General features: G+C 49.6%; 1 protein-coding gene across 2 annotated transcripts in view; it reads left to right on the top strand.

Annotated features, from left to right (window-relative positions):
- Positions 1-5,300, top strand: part of PIAS4 (protein inhibitor of activated STAT 4) — a 33,402-nt gene extending 28,102 nt beyond the window's left edge. For both annotated transcript variants that reach the window (XM_014608849.3, XM_014608848.3), the window contains 2 exons: positions 14-144; positions 2,101-5,300. In XM_014608849.3, the coding sequence (XP_014464335.1) occupies positions 14-144; positions 2,101-2,306 (337 nt within the window). In that variant the 3' untranslated portion in view covers positions 2,307-5,300. The remainder of the gene's footprint in view (positions 1-13; positions 145-2,100) is intronic.
- Positions 5,301-17,509: the final 12,209 nt, after the last annotated feature.

The raw sequence follows: 17,509 nt of genomic DNA, 5'->3' as shown, positions 1-17,509 counted from the left end.
GTTTCCTTTCCAGGCTCTTGTCAAAGATACTGACAGAATGTGAGGATGCAGACGAAATAGAATACATGGCGGATGGTTCCTGGTGTCCAATAAGAGCTGAGAAGGAGAGAAGCTGCAGCCCTCAGTGTCCAATACTAGTACTAGGTACGTATGGCATGGTGCAAAGGAGATTAATATGCTGAGCTCTGGGGAACTTGCACAAATGATTTCGTGATACAAAATCATGGGCCCCCAGCTTCCTAAGGGGCGCTTGATTAGTGTTGGAAACAGTAGGGCACCTGATTGAGTAAACAACCAGGCAGCCAATAGGGTTTTATTTTTCCTCTCTCCATACAAAGGAGTAAGTTGGCATCCTAGAGATGCCCAATGCATCTGACCAGTAAGATGATCATTATGGATGGGGTCATTGAACCCTTTGAACAGTTTCGTTCTCTAATGGTTTAACTACCAAGTCCAAGTGAATTGTTTAGGTATGGCTTCAAAGTGGTGCAGAATTAATTCTGGCATGCATGCTTTTGGACCAAACACCAAACTATTCTAACTCATCTGGCTGGGGGCAGTGGAACATCAGATCTTCCCTGAATGGGGATTTTGCCAGAACCTGCTTGTATATGTCTGAGGTTTTTTTTCTCCCTGTAACTGAAGGGCTTCATACACTTTTTCAAATGCTTCCCATCAGTAGTTTGAGCAGAAGATGATCAGATGAGCTTTTGGGGGTATCCTAGAAAGTATTTTACTATTGCATTGGTTTACAAAGATACAGTTTCGACACAGTCTCTCACCCCATTCTCATTAAAAAAAACTAGGGGACTGTGGCGTCGACACCTACACAGTCAAATGAGTCACTAACTGGCTGGAGGGCCGCACCCAGAGAGTGGTGGTGGACGGGTCCTATTCAGCCTGGAGGGATGTGGGCAGTGGGGTTCTGCAGGGCTCGGTCCTCGGACCCGCACTGTTCAACATCTTCATCAGCGACTTGGACGAGGGGGTAAAAAGCACCCTGTTCAAATTCGCAGATGACACTAAGTTGTGAGGGGAAGTAGACATGCTAGAAGGGAGGAATAGACTGCAATTGGACCTAGACAGGTTACAGGGGTGGGCGGATGAGAACAGGATGGGTTTCAACACTGACAAGTGCAAGGTGCTGCACCTGGGGAGGAAGAACCAGCAGCATACCTACAGGCTGGGGAACTCACTTCTCATCAGTGCAGAGGCAGAAAAAGATCTTGGAGTCATTATTGATGCCAAATTGAACATGGGCCGACAGTGTGGGGACGCGGTCAGGAAGGCCAACCACACCTTGTCATGCATCCACAGATGCATCTCAAGCTGGTCCAGGGAGGTGATCCTCCCCCTCTATGCGACACTGGTCAGGCTGCAGTTGGAGTACTGCATCCAGTTCTGGGCACCGCACTTCAGGAGGGATGTGGACAACATGGAGAGGGTCCAGAGGAGGGCCACTCGCATGGTCAGGGGGCAGCAGGGCAGGCCCTATGAGGAGAGGCTGAGGGACCTGAACCAGTTCAGCCTCCACAAGAGAAGGCTGAGGGAGGATCTAGCGGCCGTTTACAAACTAGTCAGAGGGGACCAGCAGGCATTGGGGGAGTCCCTGTTCCCCCGAGCACTCCCAGGAGTGACTAGAAATAACGGTCACAAGCTGGCGGAGGGTAGATTCAGACTAGACATCAGGAGGCGCTACTTCACTGTCAGGGTTGCTAGGATCTGGAACCAACTTCCAAGAGAAGTGGTGCTGGCTCCTACCCTGGGGGTCTTTAAGAGGAGGCTTGATGACACCCTACTGGGGTCTTTTGACCCCAATGCTCTTTCCTGCCATGTCAAGGGGTCAGACTTGATGATCTGCTCAGGTCCCTTCCGACCCAACCAACTATGAAACTGAACAGTGGACTTCATATGAAGTAGATCTTTCTTCATACTGCTTTCCCTGAGGAATGGGTTCTCTCTGTTACTTCCCCGGATACTGTGGATACAAGACCTGCCAAGGGGTATTGGCTCTGGGGAGTATAATAGATGTTCTAATTGTGGTCCATTTATTTAACATTTAATTCATAGATGTTCTAATTGAAGTCCATTTATTCCCAGGTTCTTCAGATGTGAACGGGCTCTTGCCCACTCCCAATAGTAATGGTGAGAATGGCAAGGTCACTGCTGATGTGGTGGATTTAACACTGGACAGCTCATCATCAGAAGAGGAGGAGGAAGAAGACGAGGAGGAGGACGACGACGATGATGGACCCCAACCGAAACGACGCTGCTCTTACGAGAAAGATCTAGTTTCTGCCTGCTGACTGCGGAAGTAGCTCTGAATCTCTGAATGGATAGACTTGAATACTCTGGTGCTTACTAAACTGGAGGTGGGAGAGGACCTCTCACCTCATCTCCCTTCCTCCCTGGTCTCCTTTTGACTTTCCTATTCCGAGTTAACCATTAAAATGAAAAATAAAACCATTGAGCTGCTTCTTGGTTGAAAAACTGCCCCACTAAAAGCCTGACCTGAGCTCTGCCAGCTCAACCTGAACCAGAGTCTGAAGTAAGGAAAAGTGTCTTAAGCCAGGCAGTCAAGATCCAGAGCTAACTTGATCTCAACTGCCCTTCACCAGTACGGTTTGAATCGGTGGAGTTCACCTGAAAACCAACAGGACGTCTAACTCCGGTGCATCTCCAAAGCTGTGTGCATTTTTATTGTCTTGTTAAATAACCATTCCTGATAAAGTTTTGCTGGACATGTGAATGGGTGGGTTGGGGTGGGGAAGAGAAGGGGGGGCGGTTGATAGAACCCCAGCAAAGTTAGGTCTCCTTTCTTTCTTTTTTTTAATTTTCTTTTTTTTTTTTTTTTTTAATGGGTGGCAGAGGGGGAGGGAGAGGGCAGGGAGGGCCGGGACTGAAAGGGAAGAGACTTAAGATTGGGATCGCACTGTTCTAGTTAGGAGCTCCCGCAGCTCTGCACCTCATGTAAAGAGAGACACATTTTGAATCCTTTTAACCTAATCTGAAGGTAATGTAGAAATTGTGCGTAGTGAAGCATTTTAGTTGAGCAGAAGCCATGGGGCGGGCGGGGAGGGCTTGAACCACAAACCTGTTGTATTTTTGAAGTGCAATAACTTGGTGTTTTTGAAGACTTAAAAGGGCTGCACATTCCCTTTTCTTTCTTTTCCTTTTTTTTTTTTTTTAAGAAGGCTTTGTTTCTGGAGTCGGTGCCAGCAGCCTGCAGGACAGCTGAAGCCCATCAACTGGACATGTGGCATCGTGTAGGAGTGGGGCAGGGTGGAGGGGAGGGATGGCCTTCAAGAAAATGCCAGGTGGGAGAATCTCAGTTTCTAGCCAACTACCTCGGTAACTCCAATTCAGGTTTATTTCAGACATGAAACAGTGCAAAGCCCATCACTGGTACTTCTGACGGCACGAACGTCATGATGTTGGGGACAGAGCCAAGGGGCAACGAGTGGAGCACAGTGACCACGTATTACGGCCTCTGGACTTTTCCACTTCTCTGTTCTGTTAAGACTTTGGTCCCAGACCCAAAGCTACTGCTATGCTCTTGATGGCAAAATATTGTTGCTTTTGAGTTTCCAAATGGTAACCTTTTTGTCTTGTAGAGATTTTGTAATTAACTTTGCATAATTTGCTCTGCCTGTTCCTAGTTAAAAGCCTCTGAAGTCTGCATTGCTTTGGACCTTGCTGACTTTCTCGTCTGTGGATGGGAATAAATGTTGGAAGGAAGCTGGCATGTTGACTTGGCCCGTGAACGTGTACAAGGGAAGGGTGGAGAGCAACGTAATGGCCTTTAGCAGTGCACTGTGCACCAGACCAGCTTAGTGGTAATACTGCAGCCAAGGCCACGCAAGTAGTTTTCAGTCATACTGTATATAGGCTTTCTAGCTACTGGAAAAAGGCAGTTGATCACTGAACACTTCCAGCCCCCGCCATGCCTCCAGCTCTTGCTGTTTGTTCCAGCTGCAGTGAAATGACAGACGTCTGGGCAGCATGAATCTACGTCATCCCTTAGAACCACCTCCTCCCCTAAAGCATCAGTCTGGAGGAAAGGAGGCAGCTATGTTCAATCACAGAACCAAAGTGATGGTGCTTTCAAAAGCACTTTTAATGCATTTAAGAAAAAGCAATGCATTTAAAATACCACATCGACTTAAAGCCATCAAGTTCCACCTAGAACTATTTTTAAATACCTTTAAGGACCTAGCCTAACGCATATAGGAAGAGAACAGAATATTATCCCATAGATGCTATCGAGCCAGAATGCTTTAGACCCTGGCATTTGAAGTTCTCTTCAAATTCTCCATAGAGTCTCGTTGCATGATGTATGAGTAGAGTCTTCTCCGGTGCGGCACGCTGTACCTTGGATTAATCTGCTTCAAGAAATCCCATGCCCTATGGTGGCTGGTTATTGGGCTCTGCATCCCACCGCCTGAGGGTGGAGGGCAAAGACCTGATGACCTTGAGCCACGTGGGCTTGTTCTGAAGGGAGGAGCCCTTTCTGCCAATCTGTATTTCTCCCAGCAAATGAAACAGGAGGCAGAAGGGAGCTCTTCTTGCCTTCTCTATCAGATTCTCTTCCCTACCCCACCCCCATTACACCCCTCTGGGACCTTCTGCAAATGACTCTGGCAGGGGCCCATCAGGCAGAGGGAGAAATAATAAAGAAGCCTCTTCAAGTTTCCTCTCGAGCACCAGCATGCGAAAGCACTGCCTCCTCCACGGAGGGGTGAGGGGCTGCGGAAAGGGAATGAGACAGGGGCATGTGGGGGAGGGAGACAACCCAAAACCTTGTTTGCTCTTCCGCCATTTCAGTTCCACCACAGAATGACCTTTGTTTGTACGAAAATTTCCGTTTAATTTTTTTCTTTTCTTTTTTTCTTTTCTTTGCGCAAGTAAGCAATATGTTTTCAGGTTTAAACTGGGTTGGGGGGCGGGGGGGACTGGGTAGAGCTCAGACATTAAGTTTTACTGTATAAAGTTGCGCGGCTTGCATCCCCGGCCGCAAGGTAGCTTTAGAGTCCAGTTTTTCTAATATTTGTATTCTAATTTAATTGTTTTTAAATTTTCCAGGCCAAGCCACTGTTGGGAAACATCATGCTTCTGTTACTGCTTTCTGTTTGAGTTGGCCAGCTCTTCCTGTACATATGTTTTTTCTTATATCCTGTTTTTTTCTTTTTGTAAAGAGAAGAGAAAAAGCAAAAGAAAATTATTTTTCTTTCCCTCAGTACACATTCTTCAAAGTTCAGAATTATAGTGTTTCTTAAATAAAAAGAAAGATTTACATTTAATTCCCAGCTTTGTCCTTCTCCATTGTGCTATTGGATTTTTTTTCTCTTCCTGACCCAACGGCAGTAGATTCTCCATTGCTTTGAGATTGGGCACTCAATTTTCCTCTTCCCGTGCACTGCCGTTGCTTTCGCCAGGGTCAAGAGATACCATTTATTACCATATTGATTTACAAGCGTTAACTCCACTTAGGCCTGATTATATTTGACAAAGGTCCAGGGCAAGGGAGAAGCTTTAGCGGGAAGCAGAATTCACCAGAGGAACTGCTTATTCTGTGCGCTGAAGAAGCCCAGCCCAGATGGTTGCTGCAGTCCCATCCAGCATGATATTCATGGACCTGCAGAAGATGGCAGAGGTGTTGGGCAGGCAGAGTGGGGACAAGGTCGTCTCTCTTGGCTGTGATCCTGTTATGCCTACTTAGCAAACTAGTTGGCTCCAGACAAGGCTTGCACTGCATGTAGCTAATGCTCCGCAGTGGCAGCCCAGCCTCTATTGCCTGCAGCTGTCCTGTAACCGGGTGGGCGTCCTTTTGTTTGGTCACTAGCAGGGGATCCCTTCAATAGCTGATGCAACCAGTCTGACTGCTCCTTGCTCTTGCTGAGGTGGGGAGGGTGTCCTAGAAGTCACTGAAATGCTGCTGATGGTGCCCATGTTACCTGCACTCCTCCATTCCCTGCTGAGGCTCCATCCAAGAAAGAAGGTCACTGCTTTTTGCAGAATGGACTGAGAAAACTTGGGCCCTAGAGATGTTGGGGGTGGTTGTCATGGAATGAGTTGTGTGGACAACCTAAATGTGGGGGGAGTCTTCCTAGTGTCACTAGGTAGTTACTAAAATACAGCCGTGGTTGGGAGGATTTTGGTCTCTGGAAGTGTTTGCCACGTGCAGCCTCCCCTGACCATTAATTAGGAAGTCCCACCACGTGTTCAATGGAGGACTCAGCCGATGTCGTTAAGCGAATTGCCGCCTCCTTCTCACTCATGGTAGTTGTTGCATTCAGGAATAAAATGGTTTCCTCATCCTACATTTTGCATCCCTGCTTTCATTATTAATGGGCTTTGTGCAGGGGAAAGGCTGCTCTCAGCTGCACAGATTCTCCTGATTAAATCTGGGACTAGTCCTTGTCCTTCTCTCCTATTCAGATTTTCTTTTATTGGACACCTTGTGTCAGGCAGCTGCATTCACACCAAGTTCTGGCTCTGTTCCCTACCGATCTGATAAAATCACCACCTAAAATAGGACATCAAACCAAAATAGGATTTGTGCAATGGCAAATTCTTGGACACACTTTTCTTCAATAATATACGACTCCAACTCGGATTGCTACCATAGCAGGAGTGGGTTGCTCTCCGTACCAGTAGGTAATGAACGGCTATCACAAGCTCTGCTAAACAGAGAGCAAGGGAGCAGGACCCAAGGAAGGAAAGGAGGAAGGAAGCTGAAAGTTTTGTGGCCTCTGTTCTAATCAGATGGGAAACTCTTTGGAGACAGGGGGTGCCTCACCGGATAGGTACAACATCCAGGACAATAAAGTCTTGATCTTGACTGGGGCAACTATATGCTTCTTTAGTACCAAAAACACCCAACTTCATTCCATTTTAGAAGAGTTTGCTTCTTAAACTCCAATCCAAGGCCTGACTAAACTGGGGAGAGGTTCACAGTTTCACTCGAAGAGGAAACCCAAGTGGAGTAGGCAAAGATAAGGGTTTGAGGAAAGACTAGAACAGAGGTGGAAGAGCAAAGTGTGCCAAGAAGGATGCTGCGCCGTTTAATCCTATTATGTACGTGGGTCGGATTCTGACTTCCAAACTTCAGCTGTTTCAATAGATGAGCTGGCGATTGGGAGGGCTCCTGGGACACTGGTCCCTTGATCATTAATCCAGTGAGGATAGTGATTCATTCCTATGGTCAACATCAAGAATGAGTTTCTCTAAATCTTATGGTTGCTGTAGGGCAGTGATTCTCAGCCAAGGTATTGTGGCATCCTAGGGTGCCTTGAGATCCTTTTAAGTATGTGGCAGGATGCCACGCAATGTTAGCACTGTTAGGTGGGCAAACATGATTTACAAGATAAACCCAGAGATTTCAAGTAGGAGTCCATCGTGTCAAAAAATGCTCTGAGCTGCTGTGGTCTTTCGGAGTTCCTTGCAACAGAATTGCTCTAGTATTTTGCTCTAGGCAAAAAACAAGTGAAAGCTAAGAGCTGGCTTTTTCCAAAGGGTGCCTTGAGTCTCTCAAGGTTGGGCACCACTCCTGTAAGCTGTCGTGAGTCTTGTTTGAGATGAAAAAACATTCCTGTTTCTCTTATTTTAGATTTCTGCTAGCCAGGTGGCTGTCTGCGCCTGCTCAGGATTGGTTTGATGATTCAGGGGGTCTTTTCCAGTTCTAGGTTCCTAAAACTCACCACGTTTGCTCTACCCATGATACTAGCTTGGTTTCTTTTATATCCTTCCCCAGTAGCTTGTTCCCTTCCTAGGCTCAGCAATGGACCTCTCCACCTCCTCCCTTACTCTTGTCTCAACCCCAGTTTGCTGTGTTGACGTCCAAGGGAAAGCATTGGACAATCTAAACTCGTTCTTCTCCAGGGAAAAGAGTTAGTCTATGTGCAGAAAAACAGATACCACTGGACTGTCGTTCTAGACTCATCTGCAGGGTCGCAGACAATGGGTTTGCTAACAGATTTCGAGGCGTCTCTTAGAAGATCCATCAGCCTCAAACATTTCCCAGCCCTGCTTTGTTTCCCCATTGCATGTCTCTCTTCTTTTGTGAATCCTTGACTTGTTGGAAAGCTTGGCTCAGAATTCCTCTACCTCCAGTGGATTAATCATTTTATTTATTAGGCTTAAGGGTCAAATCCTTCTAAACCCAGGGCTTTGCCAGATAAACAGGCTGCTTTGCCAAGGCAGCCCGTTTGTGAAAACACAATTAGCAAACCCTGTAATCTGCACTAATTATCAGGCAGTGCTCAGGAGGCTTTCCCCAGCTCATTCCCCTTGCAGGATCTCCCTAGCCCAGCTTGAAGCTACTCAAGTCAGCGGCAAAGAAAAGGATGAACTAACACAAGAGCCCCAGAGTCACTAGTACCATGGAGGAGGCAGGAGCTGGGAGCAAGCGACAACTGGGTGTCTCCTTCACGATTGATTATCTGCTCTTTGATAAGGGGCAGCCAGTGAGTGAGGAGTTGGAGGCTGGGAGCCAGCCTCAGTCCAAGAGCTTGGGCTCCTTGGAAGAGAAAGAAATGGAAAAGGAGGTTCAGAGAAAGCAGGCAGACACTGGAGCTCAGGCACCACCAGATGCCGTGGACAAACCCAACCAGTCTTACATTGCCCTTATTTCCACAGCCATCCTCTCTTCCCCAGAGAAGAAGCTGCTGCTCTCGGATATTTATCAGTGGATCATGGATAATTACCCTTACTTCAAAAATAAGGTGAGTTTCCACAGCCACGGGTGGGGTATGAGTTGCTGGATACAACACCGAGGGCTTGCCTCTTGCCTCTGTGCCTGCTGGACGGTTCCTTTTGGTGCCAGGGACGTTGCAACGGGGGGCTGAGAGATTGCAAGCTCCGTCCTTCTTTCATTCATAAAAACTCACCACCCTTGTCTGAGCCTCTTGACATTGGTTTGTGCACGGACAAGGCTGAATTTTTCAGAGTTGCTTCTCTACTTTTCACTTGAATCTTTGGGTAAAAGGGAGAGGATCTGTAGGAGATTTAAAATTTCCCTTTGTCTCAATGCCAGTCTGGCAGGGAGTGGGCACAAGGGTGCCTTGGCCCTGAAATTAGACCGGAGAGAGAGAGAGACCCAGCATGTTCTTACAGAATTAAGAAGCATCTCCTCTCTTCGGGGTAGAGGAAGTTTCTCTGCCGTTTCCTTCTCTCTACCCAATGCCCACCCCCACACACATTGGTTCAATGATACTGACTGCACACACACACCCTGCTACACCCTTCTTATTGATCCATGCCTTTTTCTTTGATTTTCATGTTTGCTCTTCATTACCTGCTGCCCAGGGAGAAGGCAAAATGAAGCGACCATTCTCCCTCTCTGGCTTTACACTTCTCAGTATAAATGGATGCAAAAAAGGTCCGGAGTCTTGCAAATGTGGGATCCATCCACTGCCAGCTTGAAACCCCCATTGCATAGATCACCAAGTAGCAGGGTGGAACAGAGAGGGTGAGATGTGCAGGTTCAGGGAGATGCAGTGACTTTCTGATCTTGGGATTGTTTTTTTTTTCCCCAGGTTAGACTATACAAAAAAAAAAAAAAATCTTGAAATTGGCTGCAATAGGAAACTGTCCAGATCACTGGGTCATCTGGATGATTAGCCAACGCAAGCAGCAAGATGAAGTTGTCCATGCCTGGGATCCATGTGGGTGTTCTGGGGGAGGCAGCTACATGTTGATGTGATGGTGCTCAGAGAACCGAGTGACAGGGCTAACTTGTGACTGCCAGTGATTTGCTTGGTCGCTGCACAGTGACTTGCATCTGACCCCCTTTTACTTTGTCAAGAGAAACAGCAAGCTGTTGGTGTGAGTGGGTGGGTGGGCAGGTGGGTTTTGTGTTGTTACATTAGAAATTCAGGTCTGAGCACCCCAAGTTGGTGCTGTTGGGATAGCGGAGGTTAGCCACCCCAGACTAAGGGTACCTTCTGAGAACAGAAGTGCTTGAGAGAAGAAAAGGGCTGTCTTCTTTTTTCTGACTTGAGACTATTAAAATCACTTCTGTTCCCCGGATGTAGTGACAGTAACATTTTGAAGCAAAGAAAATCTCCATAAAAGAATCAACCTTTGCTGTCTGGGGCCTCCAAATTGTCTTCCGGAAAGACCAAGATATCAATATCAGGCTTGGTATTTCTAAAGTTCAGTAAACAGCAGGGGAAAGAAGAAAACATTCTCTGATTCATCCTAAAGAAATTAAAAGTTAGGCAAAAATCTAGCTCAAATTTGGCTACAACTCAGCTCATCCAACCTAGACCATGGGAGCGTGATGTGAGTATTGAAGATCTATGATGGGGTTTGGGTGCTAGCGAGCAGAGCATGGTGGGGCAGCTGCTCCTATAGCCACTGCCTTCCCTCCCTCCTTTGTCTCCATGCAAATGCTATCACTCCAATTTCTCCCCTTCTTGCCATGTTTCACTGCCCCCGTACAACTTCTTGGCTCTGCAGGAGAAGAGCTGGCGCAACAGTGTGCGGCACAACCTCTCCTTGAACGAATGCTTCATCAAAGCCGGGCGGAGTGACAACGGCAAGGGGCACTTCTGGGCCATCCACCCAGCCAACCTGGAGGATTTCTCCAAGGGCGACTACCACCGGCGCAGAGCCCGCCGGCGCATCCGCAGGTGAGCGACAGCCCGAGGCAGGGAGTCATGGCTCGCAGCGCCCAGTTCTCAAATCCTTGGCTTATCCCTGAGCCATGTGCAGAGTGACCCCCTCTCTCTACTGGACTCCACTGACTTCCAACCTGACCTGTGGATGGGGATAAGCCCATTATCCCTTTACATTGACCTGAATCTGACCTCACCGGGCCCAAAAGGATGTCTGTTTTTCCTTTCACTGGAGCCTGGTGCTGCAGGTGATCCCTCCTCTGTCCTTTGCCATGATACTGCACTTGGTGGTTGAAACCTTTCTGCCTGGCAGAGGAGAAAGGAAACTGAGTGGTGCCTCCAGCTGGGCAAAAGCCAGTGGTCACAGTAAGGGCTGCAGAAGCTGAGAGGGGCAGCTAGGAAAGCAGCAGGCTAACATCTCTTCCCATACTCATCAAGGCCCCCCCAAAATCCTTGGTGCCTGAGACCAAGGTTAACTGCAGGTTTTGGTGATTTCCTGAAATGCCTTTTGTTCTTTTAGTGCCGCGCAGCAGCAGGGAGGACTTGAGCGCTGGGGAGTTAGGTCACCTGGGTTCTTCCGTGGGTTTGCCACGTGACTTTTAGCTAATCTCTCACGCTCTGTTTTCTCTCCATAATGAACATTAAACCTGCCTCCGTTCTGGGAGGGAAGGGGCAGAGCCAGGGTTAGATGGGACAAGGGGCCCTGGTTGCAAAGTGCACAAGGCAAAGAGTGCAGATGAAAGACACTATCAGAGGGCAAAGGTTGAGGGAATGGGTGGGAGATGTGGAGTCTCTAACAATCGAGTTGTGAGCTGCATTTCGGGAAGAGACCCCCAGCAGCCTGGGAGCCAGTGCGAGCCACTGAGAGACGCAGCCCTGGCAGCGGTCGTCGTCCAGGCAGACAACCCTCCCAAGGGGGCTGCTGGCTGCTAAGTCAAACCTGGCTCCCAGCCCTGCGTGCCCTGCACCAGGGAGAGCCCTCCTGGGTTTGCTGGGCCAGGCGGCAAGGGAAGAGATAATCTGCTCCAGGCTAGCCAGACCCCTGTGTCCAGAGCGCACGGCCCCATCTGACCCTGTCTTCTCTTTGCCCTGTTCCAGGATGGCGGTGAGTCTGAACTATTACCCCTACGCCTTCTACGGGGCGAGCTGCTGCCCAGGAAGGTACTGCCTGTGCTGCCCACCGTACGTGCACCCTGCTGCCGCCAGCCCTTCTCAGCATTGCCATCCCAGATTCCCCGTTCTGCCCCTCGCCCAGACAGCTTCCCAGCCTCCCCTGTACCTCCCCGGAGCTGCCTACAGATGCCTGCAGGAGAAGCAGCTCAGCTGGGCTTGGAGCAGACCCCACTTACAGCACCCCTTGAAGGCCCATCTGTACCTGTAGCCTCTGCTTCGCCAGCCTCTCGGGAACGTGGGGCCACCAGGGCCGGGAAGAACCAGGTTTGACCGATGCGGCACGGAGAGCTGAGCATGACTGCCGACCTGCACTTAGCCTTGAACTTGACTGCAAAGGTCCTTCCCCTTGCATGGGTTGCCTTAGTGAAGCTGGGACAGGGACCTGCCCTTTGAAGAGGGCAGAGGCCAGAAAATGATACATGACTTGTGATTCCACCCCATCTTCTATATATATAAAAATGAGGTAGGGGCCCTGCAAGTCCACCTGCTCAGGGGTTCAGACACTGCTTCCAGTCCCCATCCATGCCTGGAGGAGCATCCGATCACTACATTCAGCAGTGCTGACTGCTGCTGTCCCCTGCTGGGGTGAACACTGGTGTGAGGATAATGGGGTTCACAGTAGCTACTCCTTTCCACGTCCCTTCAGCGTGTTCAGTCTTCTTGCCTAGCTTAGAGCCTCTGCAGAGTCTTTATTTTTGGTTTATTTTGATTGGAATAGTATTATAAACAATAAATCCACAGCTGAAAGCACCTGAATACTCAGCATCATCCAGCGTCATTTGATGGGCTGTCAGACAGGACCGTGGTGTCAGTCTAGTAGCATGAGCTGCCTATGCCAGAAGGTCTCAAGCTAGCAAGTACGAGCCCATTCAGGGATAGCATTCAGACTCCTATGGGACATGGGGTTGCAAACCTGGAAGTGGGGTCACCTACCCCAAAAGATTAGGGATGCCTGCTCTCTCATCTAGTGTATCTTTTTCAGTGTTTCCAGAAGCTCAGTGCATTCCTGTCTTTGATGCTGGGTGGATTCTTGTGTTTCCCATTTACCGTGCGGTATCCAAACTGTTGGTGTTGGGATACCTGAAGTCTGTCTCCTCTAAGGTACCAGTTCGAGCAGAGTTTGGCTTAGCTGATGGTTGTCAAGTCCTGTGATGGCAGGATGCTGACTCCAGTGACTCGATATTTACTCCCTTGGGTGTCAAGTGGCCAGTTGTCTGCATCCCAGACCCAGTCCAAGGACTGAGTGGGGGTATAGATTACCAGTGATCCTCCTTGCCTTTAGTGAGGCCATGCCAGGCCACGTGGGATAGGGTTTAGTGTGGCTTCATATCTATAGCATATCAGTCATGCACCCACCCCATAAGGGTGCTCTATCCTTAATCATGGTTGCAGCACAGAAAGGACATGATGAGGCGGCTAAGGCCTTAGCAGATGGAGGCAGGCAGCAGAACATCATGCCTTCAGGTCCAGTGGTTGTAGTTTTGATTGCCTGCGGTGCAGCATAGCACTACAAGGGCTTTAGCTGGGCATCTTCCGCCAGCGTGACTCTTACAAACAAACCTGTTCCCCAGCTGGGCTTCCCCCTCAAGACAAGCTGCCAATTCCAGGGGTCACACTTCAATTTCTGCATCCCTTCCTGGGGACACAACCAGCACCTGAGACTGAGAGTCTTAGTCATGGAGCTAACTAGAACAGCTGAAGGGGAGGAGGAGGAGGAGGAGGCAGCATATGAATCTGTGCAAGTGTGTGTATTGTACTAAAGAAGCATGGAGTTCACACCTGTGTCCCCTACCGTTTACACCCCAGCTGGGCAAGGCTGTCAGGGTTATACTAGAAGGGACCCAACAGGATATTTACTTTGATATGAGGTTTCTAGATGAACCCAGTAGTCCTGCTTCTGCCCCATAGTTAGCCTTGCTGGCTTCTGGTAGACTTATGTGGACGCCATTGGCCAGAGCAGCGTATCTGATGGGTCTTGTGCGATCCCAGCCCCTTTATTTTTGTTGCGATTGAAGAATGAGATCACTGCTGTTCTATAGCATTGGTTTGGTGGTTGGTTTTCAGAAACTTCCACATTGGGGAAAGGTCTCGGATGACTTACAACACATGAGCACATTTCAAGTTATTTCATGTTGCTCTGAACATGGCTCTGTGACGCTGAACGATCCATCCATCCATCACAAAAAGGAAGCGTTGAACCCTTGTGCAAATCGCTGCCCTAGCAGCAAAGATGTTAAGGTCTGTCCTGTTCCTCCCTGCTGTTCTCTGCCAATAAACCCATTGGAAAAGTACCTGCCCCTCTTTTTTGATGGTTTTTTAAGCTTACATATGTATACATGCATGTCTAGGCATGTGCGAGTATGGGTGTGTGTGTGTGTGTGTGTGCGCACGCGCGCGCGTGTGCAGGTAGTTCCCCCCCATTCCACCCCTGCCACTGGATACAAAAGCCACTTGTACATATGGGGTTTACAATCTCCATCTTGCATGCACGAGTGGGGGAGGGGTGTCAGGCCTGATACTTAGTTGGAAATTCATTTGACTGATTGAATAAGCCTTGGTTTTTATTTAAGAAAGACCCTGCCCTAATTTTTTCCTGCTAATTGTTTCTGACGCCCTTAATGAAAATCGCAGATCCCAGGCACTAAGTGGCATTAGGGACCTTGCTAAGAAAGACGACTTGGCTGTTTAATCCCAGGAGATAAGCCCCCAAAATCTTATAGCGGCCTTGAAAAATAGGAAGCTTATGACACAAACTAATCTTTTAACATTGTCAGTGCCCTTTGGATGGAGACTTCCAGGGATATGCCTTTGCAACTGGAGGTCAATGTAAACGCGTCTCACGGGAAGGCGAAAGGTCTGTAGGGTTCCACCTTCACCAGAGTGTCCTCTAGTGGCACATGGGGCAGCTGCTTGCTTGGTCCTTGGGGATGATCGGGTCTCCTGTTTCCACCCTTGTGACACCACCTATTTTTCCAGCTAGCAGGACAGACCTGTGGCAAGCATCCAGCGAAGAGGCTCTCTGACATCTGCATTCGAGCTGCAGATATGTTATGGCAGGATCCTGGCTCAGTTCCCCATTTCTGGCTTCAAGGTGCACATGTCTGAATGCTGAATCTCGCTCTATATGACTGCTTGTGTCTCTCACCCAAAGGGCGGTGGCTCTGCAAAGTGTGGCCTTGGATGTTCTTGCTCTCTGAGTTCAATATATGAAAGGGGGGTGCGGGTTTGCTATTGGCGTTCATGTAACTTGGAGATAGGATCTGGTGTTGGGGTCCCGACCCTCTTGCCCTTCCTCACCTGGCAAGATTGCAAGACATGGAGAACCCCTGCTTTTCATCTCAGTACCTGCTTGGTGACCTGTGAAGAATGAGTTTTTGGTCCCAAGCCAGTTTCCTGCACACTCTTCCTTGTCGGATATTTGCTTCTCTGCCCCAGCCAGGTGTCACCCCGCGGGGATGCAGTGATACTGATACACCCAGCCTGCAGCCTCTGCTCTCCTCCTACTCTGAATCCACGTGGATGGGGGCAATGGCTCGGGAGGGATTGTGCAAGGAGCATTTTGGAGGCAGCAGAGGGAGGAGATGGAGGGGAGCCTAGTTCTAACCTGATGATCAGCAAGATGGTAACTGTTGGCTGCAGCGCCCAACCCAGATTTCTCCATTGGGGGTACTGGCAATCCCAACCCATGTTGGTTATGGTGTTATGGTTTATTAATTCTTACTCCTATAGGTTATTGATCTTCCTTTTAAAAAGGGTTTCACTTGGTGTTATAGAACACACAGTACCAACAATCGTAGCCATGATATCTTGAATTATACGCTGTTTGGAGGAACACAGGTTCCTTCACCCATCAGTGAAAAGCAGCCAGCTCTGGGGTGGAGGATGATGGCTGCTTCCTGAGACCTTCCTGTGCCCTTCTTTGGCAGCATGGCTGGCTACGGGCACAGGAGGCTTGAGTGGGCGATAGTTATCATGTTCCTGGAGCCCCCAGTGTGACAAAACGGCTTCTCCTTGGGGAGGGGTTGGATGTGGCAGGTAAGGGCAGGAGGTGTGGGGAGCAGGCCTGTTGCTCAAACTCACTTATTTCGCTGTGCCCCTTCTCTTTTTTGCTTACTCACTTCTCCAATTACATCAGCAGGAACCACACAGCCCCAGCCCCAGCCCAGGCAGTGACCAGTAGCACGATTTGTGCTATGGCAATCCCTTCCCAGCCTGGGTTTTACTGGCACCAGTCCCCACCTAGGCAGTGGCAAGAAACCATGGACCGCGGCCCTCCTCCCAAAGTGCTGCTACTTGTGCCCTGCTGACAAAATGCAACCGTTTCTGTGGCGTGCATGCTGCCCAAGACACCTGGGCTAAATCCTGGGCTCTCCAGGTCTGTGTGGAGCTGGCAGAGCAGGCCTACGATACCCAGGGCTGGCTGGGGTGACTTCAAACCGCCTCGAGCTCAGCGGCAGAGCGCTAAAGAACGAGCTGGGCGGCAGGGAGGGTTCCCTGTAGCCAGGAGGCTTGGGGGTCCAGGGACAAATGCCTGGCATCGCCAGTGCTGTGCTTTGGGCTGTTGGCTGAGTCTACTTCCTCAGCTGAAGAGCAGAGCAAATGAGGCTGCATGGCGCTGGTGTCCCTGGTGTGTAATGTCCAGCCCCAGGGTGCCAGTCTTTGTGGCAGACTTGTACAGACTGGCCCTTTCCCTATGCAGGCGTGTGCCTTACACCTTGAATCTCCACCAAGGTGGTGTTCGATTACATCCATGTGGGTCTGGCAGCTTATGAGTGATTCACGCTGACCCTCTTGTTCTCCTAGACTGATGTTACCTGCTCTTGCTTGCTTTCCAAGCTAAGCAGCGCTCAGCCTGGCTAGCACTTAGATGGGAGACTGCCAGGGTGCTGTGGATTTGAGCCTTTAGCTGTGGGGGGCTCTTAAACCACAGAAACAGAGGGGAGGCATTTTCTGGCCTCATTGTTGGTCCTCAGCTGAGAGGCAGACATCTTCTGGAGCTGAAACTAAAGGCTGGGGAGAGCCCAAGCAGTCACAGCCCCCACTGATGTGGCCTAAAATGTCTTCACTGTGGAGCGTTTATAGTTCAGCGTGGCTATTGCACAGATCAGTGCACAAGCTCTGTCGGCTCCTGTCCAGCTGTGGGCAGGACCAAGTCGACCTCCTTTTGGGGGTCACAAAGGCCCAGTGCCTGGGGCAGGGGATTAAACGCAGTTCTCATGATCCCACTTGCCTGTCAGAGCCCAGGATGCTTTCTTTGCCAGCCCTCAGTGGAGCTGGCTCCTCTGCTTGTTCAGTGGGGCTGTGTGGGTGGCAGATTCCCTTCTGGACAGGTTGGGACCCTGCCCGCTGCTTCCAAGGTATAGAGGGAGTGTGGGAGAGGGCTTACAGCAGGGCCAGTGGTGGGGCAGGACGCTGGCTCCGCTCCAGATGGGTAGGGAGTATGGTGTAATGGTGAGTGCAGAGGCATGCCAGCTAGCACTCCCGGTCCTTGCTCTTGTTTCTGCAACTGGCTTTATTTTTGACCCCAACAGATCACTGCTTCTTCGTGCACCTTAGTGCCCACATCCTTAGGATGGGGCAACACCTGCCCTCATTCTGGGCCGGTGAGGTGTGAGAGCTCGCTAAGCACCACCCAGCCTCTATATAGGGGCTCCCGTTTTTTTCCGATGCCTCCTCTACCACAAGGTGTGCAGTGAGGCCGAGACCTGGCATGGCAA

Source organism: Alligator mississippiensis, chromosome 16, assembly GCF_030867095.1.
Source record: "Alligator mississippiensis isolate rAllMis1 chromosome 16, rAllMis1, whole genome shotgun sequence".
Classification (NCBI taxonomy): Eukaryota; Metazoa; Chordata; order Crocodylia; family Alligatoridae; genus Alligator; species Alligator mississippiensis.
The sequence above is the reverse complement of the archived record's forward strand: the minus strand, read 5'-3'. Positions and strand labels throughout refer to the sequence as shown.